Below are 16945 nucleotides of genomic sequence, written 5' to 3' on the forward strand. Positions count from 1 at the left end.
ACACAAGTAAGATTTTTTTTAAAGAGAAATTTACATTTTAATATGTTATAAGCACAATTGCTGAAAAGGTAGTTTACTATTTAGAAGAGATAAATATATTTGAGTAGAGGCCGTCACTTCAGACCCAAAATCTACTTTTTTGTTGTTGTTGTTGCTGTGGAAGATTAGCCCTGAGCTAACATCTGCTTCCAACCCTTCTCTTTTTGCCCTTTTTTGTATGTCAGCCACCCCCATAGCATGGCCACTGACAGGCGAGTGGTGTAGGTTCACACCTGGGAACCAAACCCCGGCCGCCAAAGCAGAGCGCATGGAACTTAACCACTAGGCCACCAGGGCTGGCCCCTTCCCTTTCCTTTTTTAAAATCAATTTTATTGAGGTTTAATTTACACACTATCAACTGTACCCATTCTAAGTGCTCAATTCAGTCAGTCTTGAAGATCTATGCATCCATTTGGTCACCACCAAATCAGGATGTGGAACGTTTCCATCACCCCCAAAAACTCCCTCTGACCCTGGCCTGACAACCACTCATCTGCTTTCTGTCTTCATAGGTCAGTTTTACCTTTTTTAGAATTTCATTTAAATAAAATCGTACAGTATCTATATCTTGTGTTTGGCTTCCTTCAGTCAACAATGTTCTTTTAAATTCATCCATGTTCTTCTATGAATCAGTGATGTCTTCCTTTTTATTGATATATGTTATCCCACTGATTGAATACACAGTCATGCACTGCATAACGACATTTCAGTCAATGACAGACCACGTTTACGATGGTGGTCCCATAAGATTAGCACCATATAGCCTAAGTGTGTAGTAAGCTATACCATCTAGGTTTGTGTAAGTACGATTTATGATGTTTGCACAATGCTGAAATTGCCTAACGATGCATTTCTCAGAACGTATACCCAACACTGAGCAACACATGACTGTACCATAATTTTTGTATCCATTCACCAGTCTATAACAGTTGTATGTTTTTGGATTCTTTTCAATTTGGGTCTACTGTGAATGAACCCACTACAGACATTTCACATACAAGTCTTTGTGTGGTCATGCATTTTCATTTCTCCTAGGGAGATAGCTAAGAGTGGATTGGTCGTATAGTAAGAATATGTTTAACTTTATAAGACTATGTTTTCTGGAAGTGGTTGGACAATGTGTGAAAGTTCCAATTATTCCACGGTTGGTCAAAACTTGATATTGTCAGTCTTTTCAATTTTAGCTCTTCTACTAACTGTGTTGTGGTATCACATTGTGGTTTTAATTTACATTTCCCTGATGACTAATGATGTTGAATATCTTTTCACGTCTTCATTAGCCATTTGCATATCTTTAACCACTTAACCCATTTTTTAACCAGATTGCTCCTTTTCTTATTATTGATTATGAGAATATACATATATAATAGATGCAGAAATACATTATGTTATATTCTGTATATTCTGGATACAAGTCCTTTGTCAGGTATCTACGGTGATATTTTCTCCCAGTCTGTGGCTTACATTTTTATTTTCTTTATGGTGTCTGTCAAAGAGCAGAAGTTTTCAATTTTGATGAAGTCCATCTTAATTTTCTTCTTTTATGATTCATATTTTTTTGTGTCATAACAAAGCTTTCAAACTCCAGCGTAGCAAAAAATTTTCTCCTACATTTTTGTTGGAAGTTTTATAGTTTTAGCTTTTACATTTAGGTCCATCATAAATTTGAGTTAGTTTTTGTGCATGATGTGAAGTAAGGGTTGAAATTTATATTTTTCCCATAACGATATGCAGTTTTCCAGCACCGTTTGTTGAAAATATTATCCTTTCCTCTATTAAGTTACATTGGTCCCTTTGTTGGGAATCAAATGACCACATATGGGGGTCTTTCTGTGCTCTCCAATGGCACACTATGGCAACCTGATTTTTAAATTTATATGAAAAAGCAAAGAGCATAGAGGAGCCAAGACAATCTTGAAGAAGAAGACAAAATCAGAGGACTTAACGCTATAGTAATTAAAACAGTGTAGTATGGGCACAAAAATGGACAAATCCAATAAGAGAACATAATGGAGTCAGAAACAGACTAATACATATACAGTCACCTGATTTATAATGAACATTCTACTGTATTCACTGGGCAAAGAATGGTCTTTTCATTGAACACAGGTATGGGGAAAGAAATGAACATAAACCCCTACCTCACCCCATACAAAGAATTAATTCAAATGGACCATAGAGCTAAATATGAACAGTAAAAGTAGTAAAGCCTCAAAAAGAAAATGTAGGAGACAATCTTCATCAATGTTGGGTTAACAATGATTTCTTGAACAAGATGCAGAAAGTTCAAACCATAAAAGAAAAGATTGATAAATTAGTTTTCATTCAAATTAAGAAATTTCGTTTCACTCAAAGACATTATTAAGAGATTAAAAAAGCAAACCACAGCCTGGAAGAAGTTATTACCATTAAATGCATCCAACAAAAGACTTATCTCCAGAGTTCCCACAAATTGATAAGAAAAAGCAAACAACCCAATTTTTTAAAAGGCAGATGCTTTGAACAGGCCCTTCCCCAAAGAGGTTCTTCAAATGGCCAATAGGCTGTCTCGTGGTGCTCAATGTCATTGCCATTCAGGGAAACGCAAATTAGAACCACAGTGAGATACCACTACACACACCTAGATTGGCTAAAACTAAAAAGACTGACAGTATCAAGTATGGATAAGGATGCAGAGCAGGTGAAACTCGCATCCACTGCTGGCGAGAGGGCAAATTGGAACGACTGCTTTGTAAAACTGCTTGGCAGTTTTTAATGAAGTCTGCACATATCCTATGACCCCCAAATCCCACTCCGAGGTGTGTACCCAGCAGAAATGCATACATTGGGCATTAAAAGATGTATACAAGAACATCCACAGCAGCAAAATAACTGAAACACACCCAAATGTACATCAACAGAGAAATGGAGAAATAAAGTATGGTGCATTTATCTGATAGAATGTTACACAGCAATACAGGGAACTAACTACAGCTACAAGCAACAATGTGGATAAATTTCACACACGTGATTTTAGGCAAAAGAAACCAGACACGAAAGAGTACATGCTGTACGGTTCTATTTATATAAGTTTCAAAAATACGCAAAATTAATGTGCAAGTGTGTACAGCGGTTACCTTTTGGGGTGAGAGAGGAGACAACTAGGAAGCTGGGTGGGGGCTGAGAGCAGGGGTGCTTCTGAGGTTCTGGTAATGTTCTCAAGCAGAGTTTCTCAACCCTGATGCTATTGACATTTTGGGCTGGATCCTTCTTTGCTCTCGTGTGCACTGCAACATTCCTGGGTTCAATCTGCTAGATGCCAGTAGCAAGCATCCCCTCCAGTTGTGACAACCAAAAATGTCTCCAGACACTGCCAGCGGTCCCCGGGGATGGAGGCCAATATCCTCTGGTTGAGGACCACTGTTTAATTGCTGGTCCTGGGAAGGTTAGGTGTGTGTGCTCACTTTATGAAGATTCATTGAGCTGTACACATATGATTTGTCAACTTTTCTGCACGCATATTAAACTTTAAAAGTTTTTAAAATCAAAAAAAACGTCAATGAATAACTAAAGAAACCCAAAATTTCAGAGCTAGCAGGGAAAATAGATACAGCGTAGTTTAATGTCTTGCTTGCAGATAAGGAGACTAGATCCAGGGTCGCTTGGGGTTCTACAGTCAGTGGGACCTGGTAGAGAACACTTGCCCCTGGTTCCACTCCCTCGTCCTGCCCCCTCGCTCTCCCTCTCTTGCAGACTTGCTCCCCAATGCAGCCCACGTCAGTGCAAAGGCTTGGTTGGACCTCCGGATCCCAAACCGCGCTGTGGAAAGAGGCTTGGTGGATATTGCACCCCAGCACCCCACAAAGAGATTTTTGAAAACCAGTATCTCATGCAAACAGGATATTAGCTTTTGTTAGAAAGATCAAAAAAGGCTTGAGGTTTTTCTTCACAGCTTCAGACTCTCTTGCCTCTCCCTCTCTGGCTTTATCTACTCATTTCAGCCTGCAGGCAGGAAGACATGGCAGCCGGGGAGACTCAGCTCTACGCCAAGATCTCCAACAAGCTCAAGGGCCGCAGCACCCCCGCCCTCCTGGACTCCCTCCTGGGGATGGGCTTCCCGGCACACACCGCGTGAGTACTGCCCTGGCTAGGGGAGCCTGCGACCCCCGAGCCTGACCCTTCCGTGGCTCCTCTGTGAAACTGCAGGCAGCTCCGAGCACCAGCTTCCTGTCGAAGGGGTACACCACGCAGGATGAGACACTGTCTCAAAATAAGACCCTTTTCTGCTTTTTATAAATAACTTGATCTTTCTTTTTAAAGACAAACTCAGCTGGTTGATGGGGGGGACACTGAAATTTGTGAAAATTAGAAACCAAGTATTACCATGGCAGCCCCATTTTTCAGAGTTTGGAGGAGCTTGGGGCCTGGTTGTACCGTCTCTGTGAGCAGCTCGGCGACTCTGAGACGACATTTCAAACTCTAATTTGAAAGATCCCAGAGCCCAGTGAGTCTCTATTGCTGGGACCTGTTGAGATGGGACTGTGTTTCTAAACAGTGCAGGAAAACCATTAGTGCTTAGGGAAAATCTCTTGAATGTCTGAAAACGAAACAAAATGATGAAGAAACTACCGGAAGAGTGTCAGCACAATCCTACTCACCCAGGAAAAACGTCCACACGGAAGATTTTAACCTTAGGAGTTACCCCTCTCAGAGAGTGGAGAAATCCCCAAAATCAATGACTATGATCCTGACCCTGGGTTACAGCTTCCACGGGAAATTGATTGCTTAGTTCTGGTCCTTTTCACATGCTTATTCATATGGGAAAATACATCAGAAGTCCCCTTAGGTAACCTTGGATTTGAGAGCGGGGCAAACCTTCCTTAAACATTGTAACAAAAATCCTGACCCAAGTGGATGAAATAACTTTGAAGCTAGACCCCTTGCACCTCCAATCCAATTCAGGACTCGGTCGTCACCACTATGTTCATAATAATCCGGGGGTCTGTGCAGTGGGAATGGAAGCAAGCACGAGCAGAGTGCCTGCCGTGTGCTGGGCACCGTCCTGGGCATCGTCCAACAGGTGCAGATGGGGACACTGAGGCCAGAGAGAGCAGGACAGGAACCCTATTCTCGGTGCCTCTAGAGCCCAGGCTTTATTACATCAATGAAGCTGTAGTGTGGACGCATACCCAAAATTCCTTCTAGTTTAAACCTTAGCCGTATGCTGGGGGTAGAGAAACATGTTTAAACTTCTCCCTTAGGCTGGAGCACCCCAGGGAAGCCTGGAGCCAAGGCCTCCCTGTTAAAACCCATCCAGGTGGCCACATCCCGTCGGTATTGGGCGGCACCGTACTGGGTTCCTCAACAATTCCAGCCACTTCCGGGCCGACTCCCTGAATGCATTACCTTAGCCGGGTTTCACTCTGTACAATTTGGAGGTTCAGTTCAATTCAATTCAATATATTTACATCCAGTTACAATGATAAGTAAGACATCGTTAGGCCTAGGGACATCATGGTCTGGTAGGGGAGGCAAACGGACACGAGTTCAATGAGATGAGAAGCAAGGTGACCACACGTGTGGTGGGGAAACACAGGAGGGGCTGCACGTCCACCCTGCTTGGGCGGTTCGGGGAGGACTTCCTGGTGGAGGGACGTGTAAACAATCATAGAAGACCCAGGGCCATGTCTTTGAGGGCATGTCAGCACAGGGCCGCATTTTGGCAGGGAGGCACGTGTGCAAGCCGAGGATATGACCCATCATAGCCAGTGGGTCCACCTGGCTTGGGTGCAGGGTGCATGGGGGAGGGTGGAGCAGATGGGGTTGCAGGCATGGGTGGACCTCAGGGCATGAGCCCTTGGTCTCGGTGCCAAGGACTGCAGGGAGGGATCCCCAGAAGGAAAATGAGCAGGGGTGGTGTGAGCAGGTCTGCATTTTCAAAAACCACAGTGATGCCTCTCGGAGGACAGAGGCCTGGACACTCAAGCTGCCAGCTGCAGAGTCTAGCAGTCCAGCCCCTCCAGGTCCTGATATGTCCGATACGAAGGTCCGACAAGTTGTAGGGCTGCCCCTGCTTCTCTCATCCCTTCCCTGAGAATGCAAGGCAGGCTTCTGAATGCTCCTTGCCTTCTGCTTCCCTACAGGCTAAAGGCATTGGCAGCGACCGGAAGAAAGACAGTGGAAGAGGCATCGGACTGGTGAGTGGGGCTGGCTTTGCAGACGTGGAGCGTTTGGATTGAGGTGCCCGTGCTTTGAGGACTCTGCGGGATGGACACTGGGAAGTGCCCAGTGCGCTCTGGGCGGGGCAGGGGCCACCTCCACGCCTACCCACCCAGCACCAAGGGAAGGGAATAAAGAGCTCACATTTAAAATGTAAAATGAAAAAGAGACAACCGTGCACAAGGCTTTCTTCACTTAAAAATCTGATTTAATTCAAATGTGACTGTCAAAGAAGAAAAAAATGCATGTGATTTGTTGAGTACAGAGGGCAGAGCCATTTTTTGCTGATGTGAAAGAGAGGTCACCACTCTCAGGTTATGTCTGACAGGAAGAGAATTTACCGGTGGTTGTGAATGCCCCCAAAGGCATCGGCATGGTGCACCGGAGCGGGTGCCGGGTGGTTGGGGGGACGGGGTAAGGGGCTCTGAGCTCAGGGTGGCCCCTCCATCCACCAGCTACTCGACTCTACAAGCCGCCCACTGCTATGGACTGCGGCTTTCTGCTCTGGAAATCAAAGAGAGGGCACCCCCTTTTCTAAAACCCAGTCCCGCCTGAATGTGCCATGATGCCATCGTTCTGTCCTCAGGTGGGAAGTCCCCTAACACTCTGCCCCTGAAAAGCCGCAGTGAAAATCAAACAAAAAAACCGGGTCCCGCCAGGCTGGGGTGCCCTCCCCAGAGCGGGTGGAAATGCTGCCCGTGGGTCTCCGGGTGTCCAGCACGTCCTCAGTGGGAACCCCCTTCCTCCTCCAGAAACCCTAGGCTGAGGGTAAAATAAGTAACCTGTCTACAGGACGAAGGAGACACCTGGGACCCTCTGGGCTAAGCAAACTCTAAAGCCAGTTGCCAAATTTGAATTGAAAACCAAAACCGCACTGCTGTGTGGGCAGGGTTGGTCCTTGCTAGTTACCACTCAGCCAGTAAGACTAGCAGACCCACCAAGGAACAGTGAGACCTCAGGCTCAGCCAAGAAGGAGCCCAACCTCTCTACCAACCAGGAAGGTGCAAATTAAGATGCCACTGAAAACAAAGGGCAGCTTCAAATGCTGGTGGGGGGAGGGGAGGTGTGCTCTCTTACTTTTCTGGCTACAATCTGGGATGACTGTCAACATTGAAAATGTGCGTAGCCACCTGCCCAGCAGTTCCACGTCTAAGCACATTTCCTGGAGAAATACAGAGGGTCTAAAAAAATGTACAAAGATCTTGATTACAGTGTTACGAAATTTTTAAAAAGGAAACAATTTAAATGTGCATGAATTGAATGGATGAATGAAATATTACATATGCAGATGGTGGAAAGTTCACTGTGACAAACTTAACTAGATGTATATGTATCAACATGGAGAAATTGCGAAACATATTGCTGAGTAAAAAAATGTGACTTGCAGAATAATTTGAATAGTAGTTTATGATGTGTATAAAACACACACAAGTGCTATCTACAGATTTGTTACTTAAATGTCTAGAAGAAAACAAAGCAGAGTAACAACTGGAGTTGCTTCTAGAAAAGGGGAAGAGAGCCAGGATGAACAGGGGATAGCTTCCTCCACTGGTATTTTTTCATTATTAAGGAGAATGTATTTGCATAAACCTGATGTTTTCCCAAGTGGTTGTATGCTCCTAAAATTACACCACGAGCACGTTCCTGAGTCACCAGCAATTATTTAAACTCATAACTTCCAATGAACAGATGATAAATAAATTTACTATCATTTATCTAGTTTTTCCTTCTTTCCGGTTATAAATAACACTACAATAAATACTCTGTATATGCAGTTTTACCTATACTTTTTACTTTTTCCTTTGGATAAATTTCTGGAAGTAGAATTATTAGTTCAGATGGAATGGGTGTTTTAAGGCTCTTGATACATTTTGGCAAATTGCTTTATATAAAGTTTGCACAAATTCATCCTTAAGTCTCGCTGCACCTTTGACACAATTGAGATAACAGTTATCCTTTGAAAGACATTTTGTTAATCTGACAGATGAGAAAAACGGTGTCTCACAGTTGTCTCAATTTTCATTTTTATTATTAGAGAAATGAACTTGTATTTTGGGTTGTATATCATTTTTCCTTGTGTTCTAAAATAACATTCTGAATCAAAAGAAAATATAATAGCTACCTAAATTTTGTCTAGTTTTTTGTGGTTTTGATTTTAACGTTTAATTTGAAGTTTGAGATAAAATAAAAATGTTAATTTTTTCGACAAACTTTTCAACGCTAAGCAGATGGCTGGACCACAAAGATTACGTGAAGACCAGTCTTGAGTTTTACTGTCGCCTGTCTCTCATTTTCTTGGTCTTTGGCTTGGGGATCACACTGACCTGAGTCTGAGAGCTGGGTAGACACCAGCCTTCTCTGTGGCCACACAAAGCCCCTTTCTGGGTGTGTCTCTCCCAGTGATTTTGGCCAGTTATTCTGTTGTTGTTATTGTATGTCCTCCACGGGGAAAGAATCTTTGTCATGACGCCAGGTGAATGTGGCCTGTTCTCCATTGCAGGCTACACTGTCATTGCAATGACCCTTCTCTGGATGACCCCATCCCCCAGGAGTATGCCCTTTTCCTCTGTCCCATGGGGTCCCTGCTGGAAAAGCTTCAAGAGTTCTGGAGAGAGAGCAAGCGTCAGTGCGCAAAGAACAGAGCCCACGAGGTCTTCCCTCACATAACGCTCTGTGACTTCTTCACGGTGAGTTGGCCCCAAGGTACCTTTAATGCTCATTAACATGGAAGCTGAGGTCATTTTCTGTGAGAACTAGGCAGTGATGGGACACAATTGAGGGCAGCCAAGCCACATGATTTGTTTTCATGGGGTGGTCCACAACTGTATTGTTACCTGGCCTCTCTTTGTAAGATATCCTTTACTTTCATCCTCACCTTCATCTGGTCAACTCCTATTCATTCTTCAGAACCCAACTCATTTGTCCACTCCCTTTTTTAAGTCTTCCTCAGCTCCCCAAGGAGAAGGGGTTGCTGCCCTTTGTGCTCCCGTCAGCTTTTCATTTGTATCTTTAGTGTCACTTTCCGTGTTGGATGACAGCGACAATGTGTCTAGTATAGCTTTGTATCCCTCACTGGACTGAATCCCTCAAGGGAGGGTGGATGCCTCCCTCATCTTTGTAACCCCAGAGGCCAGCACAGTGCCTAAAACAGAGAAGGTGCTTTAGAAACATGTGATGGATCAACTGGAGAATGGGGGATTGTGGGCCAGTCACAAATGCAAGACTTTTCCCTGCCTCGGGTACCAGCCCTCTGACTTAGAAACTGGTCAGATGGGCAGCTCCCTGGGGCCCTGGGAAGGTGAGAGGGACGGAGGCTGCGCAAAAGACAAGGAGGCATGGGAATGGGGGAGGGAGGGGCAGATGTGGCTTCCTCCGAGCTCCCCACCAGAGGAATCTGGAAAAGGGACCCAGGCCCGGCCCGCCTCTGCTGTCAGCAAACTCAAAGGGTTCCACCCATTTCTCGGGTCCCACTAGGGCCCAAGGAACTCTCCATTCCAGGCTCCACGGCACGGTGTGGGGAGGAGAAGCAAACTTCCATGGGGAAGGTTTCCAGAAGATACCCCAGGGGAAGCAGCGCCTTCCAGAGCCTTTGACAGTCATCCCAATGTGCCAGGGCATCGGGGGGTTTCCTGGGACACAGGACTTGGGCTAAAACCAGGAAAGTCCCAGGCAAACCAGGGAAAGCTGATTGGTCACCCCACTTTGCCAGCAATGGCGTTTGTCACAGTCAGGCTCCTGTCCGGCTTGTCCTTGGGGCTCATCAGGGAAAGGAAAGGAGCCAAAGCCAGCAGTGACCTTAGAAATGACACCCTGGGTGATGGCAGAGAGAGCAGACCCGGGCCTCAGGTCCTACCCCCAACCCGGCACACACACCACACACAGGTACGTACACACACACTACACACAGCTATATGCACACGGATATGTACACACACACTATACACAGAGACACACATCACACACACACCACATCACACACACACCACACAGACACACACCACAGAGATAAACAGAGATAAACAAACATATGGACACACACAGACACACATAGGTACGAACGCACCAGACACACACAGCTCCCTTCTCTTTCATTAGCCTCCCTCTCTCCCGCACCCCACATCTGACCCTGCCTTAGTTGGCTGAGCGCCCCTTTCAGGCAGAAGAGTGTAATAGAGATTCACACTTCCCCTTTGATACTGTCAAATGAAAACATTCAGCCACTAAATGTGATGTTGATTCCAGCTGTTTATAATGACTCTGCTTCCAGATCACTCATCTGAGACCACACATCTGAGATCACACATCTGTCCACACATCTGTGGACAGATATTCATTCAGCGTTATGTGTTGAGTGACCTCCACGCATAGTGCCCTTTCCTAGGCCCTGCAAAGACTTCAAAGATAAAACAGACAGGGATGAATTTCGGGGCACCTGGACTAGAAGGGGAGCTGAAATGCACATTTAAGATGATAATGTGGTTCATACTTCAGAGAATAACAAATACTGTGGGAAATTCAGAGGGAGCCAACTGCCAGGAAGAAAAGGGAGTGGGTTTATTTCCTGCCGGCGGACGTGTGTCTGGGTTTCACTGTGGTCCCACATGGCCACGTGGAGTCTTCCACATGGAGAAACATCTTCAAGCCCAGACGTGGCTTGGGCAGTGCTAAGCCCGGGAGCCAGGAGGTGCTCGGCCGGCCAGAGGGCGGTGTGTGAGTGTCAAAGTGGAGCAAGGGTGCTAGCCAGCCCCACGAGCCTTGGCGGTCTGGCTGAGCAGTTTAGATGGAACTCTCCAGGTGACGGGGGAGCACCTGCCGCTTCGGGGTGGACAGTGGCATGGCAGAGGTGTGGCATTAGGAAGATGGTCAGACTGTGTGCAGCAAACTGGGGGGCAGAGAGGGACCAGGTCAGAGTCTGTGTTGGTTCAGGGTCCTCCAAGAAGCAGACCCCGAGGCAGAGTTAGATATGCAAGAGATTTATTTGGGAGAAACACCTGTGAAAGGTAGAGGAGAAAAAAGCAGTGGGCAGCGCGAGCCTTCAGACGGCGTGTACGTCTGACGGCTGTGAGGGAGAGGGGAGGAGGACCGGACGGCAGAGCTCCCGCCCAGCGCAGCCCAAGAAAGACGGCGGGGCGGCCAGGGAGCCTGAGAGCCAAGACTGCCCCAGAGGAGACCCCGTGGGGGCAATGACTGGCTCCGTCATCGCAAGAGCGGGGCGTCTCTGAAGGTCAGCAGACCCACGCGTAGGCCACTACCCTCCTCGCTGTAGGTTCTGAGCAGTGCCCCCCGACCGCGTGGCTGCCTCAGAGTCTACGGGTAACATCTAATGGCTGACTAAGGCACTGTGAGCACAGCTACGGAGGGGAGACTGGCTCAGGACGAAAGGCAGGTGTCAAGCCAACGTGAGCCGGGGGGACAGGTTGTAGTTTAAGTGACAAGGGATTTCCAACCTGGCATTTAAAGGACATTCCATTCCAAAAAGAATTTTACCTGAAATCTCTAAGAAACTGAGGACCAGGAAAAGAACAAACCAATAGCCCCAAGCACGTGGACTAGATAAATTATGTTACAGCAATGTAAACAGGAAAGAGGTTCATTTGGCTGCGTAATCTTTATTAATTAAATTAACAGATGACCTCTGTCTCTTTTCCTGTAGTGTGAAGACCAGAAGGTGGAATGTCTGTACGAGGCTCTAAAGAGAGCCGGGGACAGGATGCTGGGTTCCTTCCCCTCGGTTGTCCCTCTGGTTCTCCATTCTTCCGTCAGCTACCTGGGCTTCTTCCTGGACAACGGCCCTGCAGACGTCATCCGGGAATTCGCCGCGACCTTCGCCACGGAAGCGTCTGTCTTAGCAGGTAGGCAGCCCGCCGGATGCACACGCAGGGCCCGCTTAATGGAAAGGGACCGCTTTGTGTCTGGGGCTGTGGTTGCCACACTTGGATGCGATGGGTGGGTCCCAGGGGAGCACAATGTAGACTGTTCCCTGATGCAGCAGTGATCAGACGCTGGCTGGTCAGGCTGGTCTGGGCTCAAGGGTGCAGGCACCCCTACCCAGGCCATGTCCATTCCCATTTCCCCCTCTTCAGTCAGCTACTCTGACATGGCCTTAACCTGAGGCTGGATGATTTAACTAGAGCCTCCCTAATGAGCCAGGATGCTCTTAAAAGGTAAGCAAAAAGATTCCGAGAAACAGCACTAGTTTTTTCTCTAAGTGGGAATAGCATTGTTTGCATTGATGTGGTTTTTCAAAATGCTTGCCGTATTCCAGCTGCCTAGGAGATTGCCCCAGGAGGGGACGTTATGTGGCTCCGTGTTGACAGGGAATTGTAGGCTGGTGCGCATGCACGGGGATTGGGGCCTCCCCAGTCAGTGCTGTATATAAAACACAAGTCCTAGTTGATTTATTTTAATTTTTTAGGTGTGAGCCTAGTCTTCTCTCCGTGGCCTCTTGGGGGAAAGATTATCTAGACTAACTGTGAGAATCAGCAAAATTCCCTTTGCTCCAAATGCCAGCTCTGGTCTGGAGACTGGGGCTCCAGCTAGGGTTAGTGGGAGGAATTCTGGACTTGACCTCAGAAGATATGAATTTCTCCCAAGTCTCTGGTTAGTGGGGTGACCTTAATCAAGTCATCTCAACTCCCTGAGTCATTCTTTCTCTGCCAAATGACGAGGGCTCTCGCTCTTCAAACAATTCAGCCTGTTTTCGCGGAAATTCTACCATAGTTCCTGGCACACAGGAGCTGCTCAATATTGTTGTGATTTGCTGAGTCTGAAACTCAAAGAGGTGGCAGTGCCCTGGCGGGAAGACCCTCCCTGCCCCTGCACAGGCATCTGTCCTCAGACGTGTGTGAACGCAGATCCCGGCCACATAAGGAAGTCCATGAATCCCGGATTTCCATGTGGAGCCTGGCTTGTCTGGGGACCGTATTTGCCGAATAATTATAAACCTCCCCCGTGTCTTTGTGGATTAGTCTCCTTGCTGTAAACGTGAGCTCAGAGGACGGCTCTTCAATCTCCTTGCCTCTAAAAGGACAATGAGGTTCTTGTTGTATTGATGCGTCAGCCTCTTGCCTCAGAGCAGGCACGGCACCTCACTTACTCTTCACGTCTCTGAAAAAAGTGGATCTAATTGCCTCATCTCAAAAATGGAGCAACTGAGGGCTGTGAAGTGTAAAGTGCTTGCCCGAGTTCACTGTCGTGGGTTGAATGCTGTCCCCTAAAATTCAATTCCACCCAGGACCTCGGAAAAGGACCCTATTCGGAAATAGGGTCTTTGCAGATGTAAGTAGTTAAAATGAGGTCATATTGGAGTAGATCGGGCTCTAAATCCAAGGACTGGTGTCCTTATAAGAAGAGGAGAGGACACACAGAGACTCAGAGAGAAGCCACGTGAAGATCGAGGCGGAGACTGAACCCATGCAGCCACAAGCCAAGGAACGTTAGGAGCCACCAGACGCTGGAAGAAGCAGAGAAGGATCCTCCCCCAGAGCTTCAGAGAGAGCACGGCCCTGCTGACACCTTGGTTTTAGACTTCTATTCTCCAGAACTGTGAGAGAACAAATTTCTGTTGTTTTCACCCAGTTTGTGGCAATTTGTGACGACAGCCCCGGGAAACCAACAGAGTCCCCTAACCAGTTGGGGTTGAAACTGGAACTTGCGTCAAGCCCAGTTTTGCTCCACACCGCCCGCATTTCATACTGACTGGCTCTGCCTCCTGAGAGATCACCTTTGCCCTACTGTCCATCACCCAACCCTGAGTAGGCTCCACCCAGCTCCTCCACACCTGTGCCCTGGGGTCGACCTGAGGGGTTAGGAGAGGCCAGTCACAGCTGTGGCATGTCCTGGGTCCCTCTCAGGGCAAGTGTGTCCCTGGCAGTAAAATATCCTCAGGGGTGGGCCCTCCCAGTGGCATAGTGGTTAAGGTCGTGCACTCAGCTTCGGCAGCCTGGGGTTTGCAGGTTCAGATCAGATATGCATGCTTATCAAGCCATGCTGTGGCGGCGTCCCACATATAAAGTAAAGCAAGGTGGACACAGATGTTAGCCCAGGGCCACTCTTCCTCAGCAAAAAGAGGAGGATTGGCAATGGGTGTTAGCTCAAGGCTGATCTTCCTCACACACACACACACACAAAAAATATATATATATATCCTCAGGGGCATCGGGCCAGGGGGAGAAGAAAGACAAGGGCCCATTCAGAAGTCAGGCGTGACTCAGTGATCACTCCAGTGACAGCCAGCCGTGGGTCTTTCCCTGGCCTCGCTGACTCATGTGGCAAGGCCGTCCTCCCCCCAGTGCTGAAACACCTAAGAAAAGGAATTTCCCGGCCACCCACACACTCTCACTTTAGGCTTCTCACCCCCGCAGCTCAGGGCATGATCTTGACGGCTCCTCCTTTGCTACTAAAGGCTCAGGTAGAGGCTGGAAGGCATCGATGGGGCCTCCAAGTCTGGGCCCCAGGAAGCACGTGCATCGTCCTCGACAATGTTCAGGGGGAGAGCAGATCCTGTTTGTTGGATGTGCTGCCCATGGGAGAGGTGGCAGGTAACCAATATTTACTGAAAGAGACTGTGAGTTAAGAGACTGGATTCCACAGCAGCCCCAGCAGTCAGCCGTCACCACCCTCAAGTTGCTGCTGTTGAAACGGAAGCTGCGTTGGGCCCAGATGCTCCTCAAGGTCACCCTGCCAAAAGGGACAGAACGGAGTCTAAAGCCAGGTTTATCTGATACCAAAGTCTGCGCTGCTCTCGTCCATCGCCGCCTCCCTGGAACGTAAACTGCTCTGTGGCGCGGCTGAAAGCAGATCCCGGCTGACCTGAGCGCACTGGCCTGAGAACCAGAAGGACTGGGCCCCGAGGGCAGATGCCACCCAAAAAGACCGGGGGCTGGCCGCTCCCTGGGCTTCCTGCTTCGTCAAAGTGGGCCAGATGTGAGAGATGCTGTCATGTTTGACAGAGTTCCACTGCTTATGGTGTTTTCTTCCCAAAACTCCGCAATTGAATAAAAGCCATTGACCTGGAATTTGAGCCAACCAGGCCAGGCCGCTGAGTAACGTGCACACCCCAGGGAATGAGGAGAAGCTGTCCACTTTGGACATTCTAATCAACTGTTTGGGCACCTAGCTTGCAAATTTAGGCCCCAAACACCCCTCAAAACCCGCATCTCTACACCCTCCTCTTTCCTACTTCCTGGTAAAATCTGCAGATAGTCAACCATCTCCTTTATATGGTGAACTGCTAGATGGCACAGTCTGGCAGCGTCCTTGCCTTGTCAGGGAAGCCCCAGTACAGAGTGGGGAGGAGCCAGCAGCGGCAGGACGTGCCACATATAATGGAGTTTGCTGGCCGGCCCCGTGGCTTAGCGGTTAAGTGCGTGCGCTGGGCTGCTGGCGGCCCGGGTTCGGATCCCGGGCGCGCACCGACGCACCACTTCTCCGGCCATGCTGAGGTCACATCCCACATACAGCAACTAGAAGGATGTGCAACTATGACATACAACTATCTACTGGGGCTTTGGGGGAAAAAAATAAATAAAATTATATAAATAAATAAATAAGTAAATAACGGAGTTTGCACCACCGGTCCTGGGCGTGTAGCACCCTGGGTGGTAGTGCTGACGGTTTGGGTAAAGGTGCCCCGTGTGCCTGTGTTCACCCGATTTCGTAGACTGCACCGTGAGGCCTTGCACCAAGCAGCTGCATATGACCCTGGCCCACAAGTTCTACCCCCACCACCAGAGAACACTGGAGCAGCTGGCCAGAGCCATCCACCCGAGCCCCAGCTGCCAGTGGACTGCAGCCCTCTACTCTCGAGACATGCGCTTCGTGCACTACCAGGTGAGCAAGCCAGGCCCGGGGCCTCAGCCCGAGCGGCCCGAGTTGGGCGGTTGGACTGATCCTCCCCGTAGGAAACGAATGAATGAATGACAGAGCACTTACCCCCAGGAGCACTCTGCTGGAGGTATTTCAGTAGAAGGGAGAATTTCTATTCCTTCTCTAAAATCATTGCCTTTTTTGTACAATTTGGAACTAACGTTTATATATGAGGTGCAGACATACAGAAATTTAAAAAAAATGGAAGCACTGCTGGTATTAAAAAGTAGACTGTTGCAAAGACTAATGAATACATTGTGTTGCTTATTAATTTGTTTAAATAATGATTTAGGTGAAGCCTCATTCCAGGACTTCCTCCCCCCTGAATTGATTGGTTTAGATAGAAAGCCGGCAGAGCTCCTTTCAGACCCAAGGAATAAGTGTGGGTGAATTCACCATGTTTCGTGTTGTAGGAGAAGCTATAAACAACCTCATGCCAAGGAAAGTAGGTGCAAAAGTGTGGTTATGCTTTAAGATCTTTATATAAGAAATAAGTAAATAGAGATAGGTAGAGAGACAGACGGACAAATGATCGACAGATCAATAGATCAATAGATAGTTATGATAGATGATAGCTCGATAGATCGATAGATATGATAGATCGATAGATCGATAGATTGATATAGATAGATAGATTGATGATAGATGGATGGATAAATGGATAGATATGATAGATTGATAGATCGATATAAATAGATATAGATGATAGATAGATAGATCAATAGATAGAGATGATAGATAAATGATAGATAGATAGATATAGGGCCGGCCCCATGGCTTAGCAGTTAAGTGCGCATGCTCCACTACTGGCGGCCCGGGTTCGGATCCCGGGTGTGCACC

The 16945-nt window shown here is 47.6% G+C and overlaps 1 protein-coding gene across 2 annotated transcripts in view; it reads left to right on the forward strand.

Annotated features, from left to right (window-relative positions):
- The first annotated feature begins 4029 nt into the window (after positions 1-4029).
- The window catches only part of UBASH3A (ubiquitin associated and SH3 domain containing A), a 44466-nt gene continuing 31550 nt past the window's right edge, over positions 4030-16945 (forward strand). For both annotated transcript variants that reach the window (XM_058523410.1, XM_058523411.1), the window contains exons 1-5: positions 4030-4150; positions 6163-6216; positions 8739-8925; positions 11892-12090; positions 15900-16069. In XM_058523410.1, the coding sequence (XP_058379393.1) occupies positions 4038-4150; positions 6163-6216; positions 8739-8925; positions 11892-12090; positions 15900-16069 (723 nt within the window). In that variant the 5' untranslated portion in view covers positions 4030-4037. The remainder of the gene's footprint in view (positions 4151-6162; positions 6217-8738; positions 8926-11891; positions 12091-15899; positions 16070-16945) is intronic.

This window comes from Diceros bicornis, chromosome 27 (genome assembly GCF_020826845.1).
Source record: "Diceros bicornis minor isolate mBicDic1 chromosome 27, mDicBic1.mat.cur, whole genome shotgun sequence".
NCBI classification, from domain to species: Eukaryota; Metazoa; Chordata; class Mammalia; order Perissodactyla; family Rhinocerotidae; genus Diceros; species Diceros bicornis.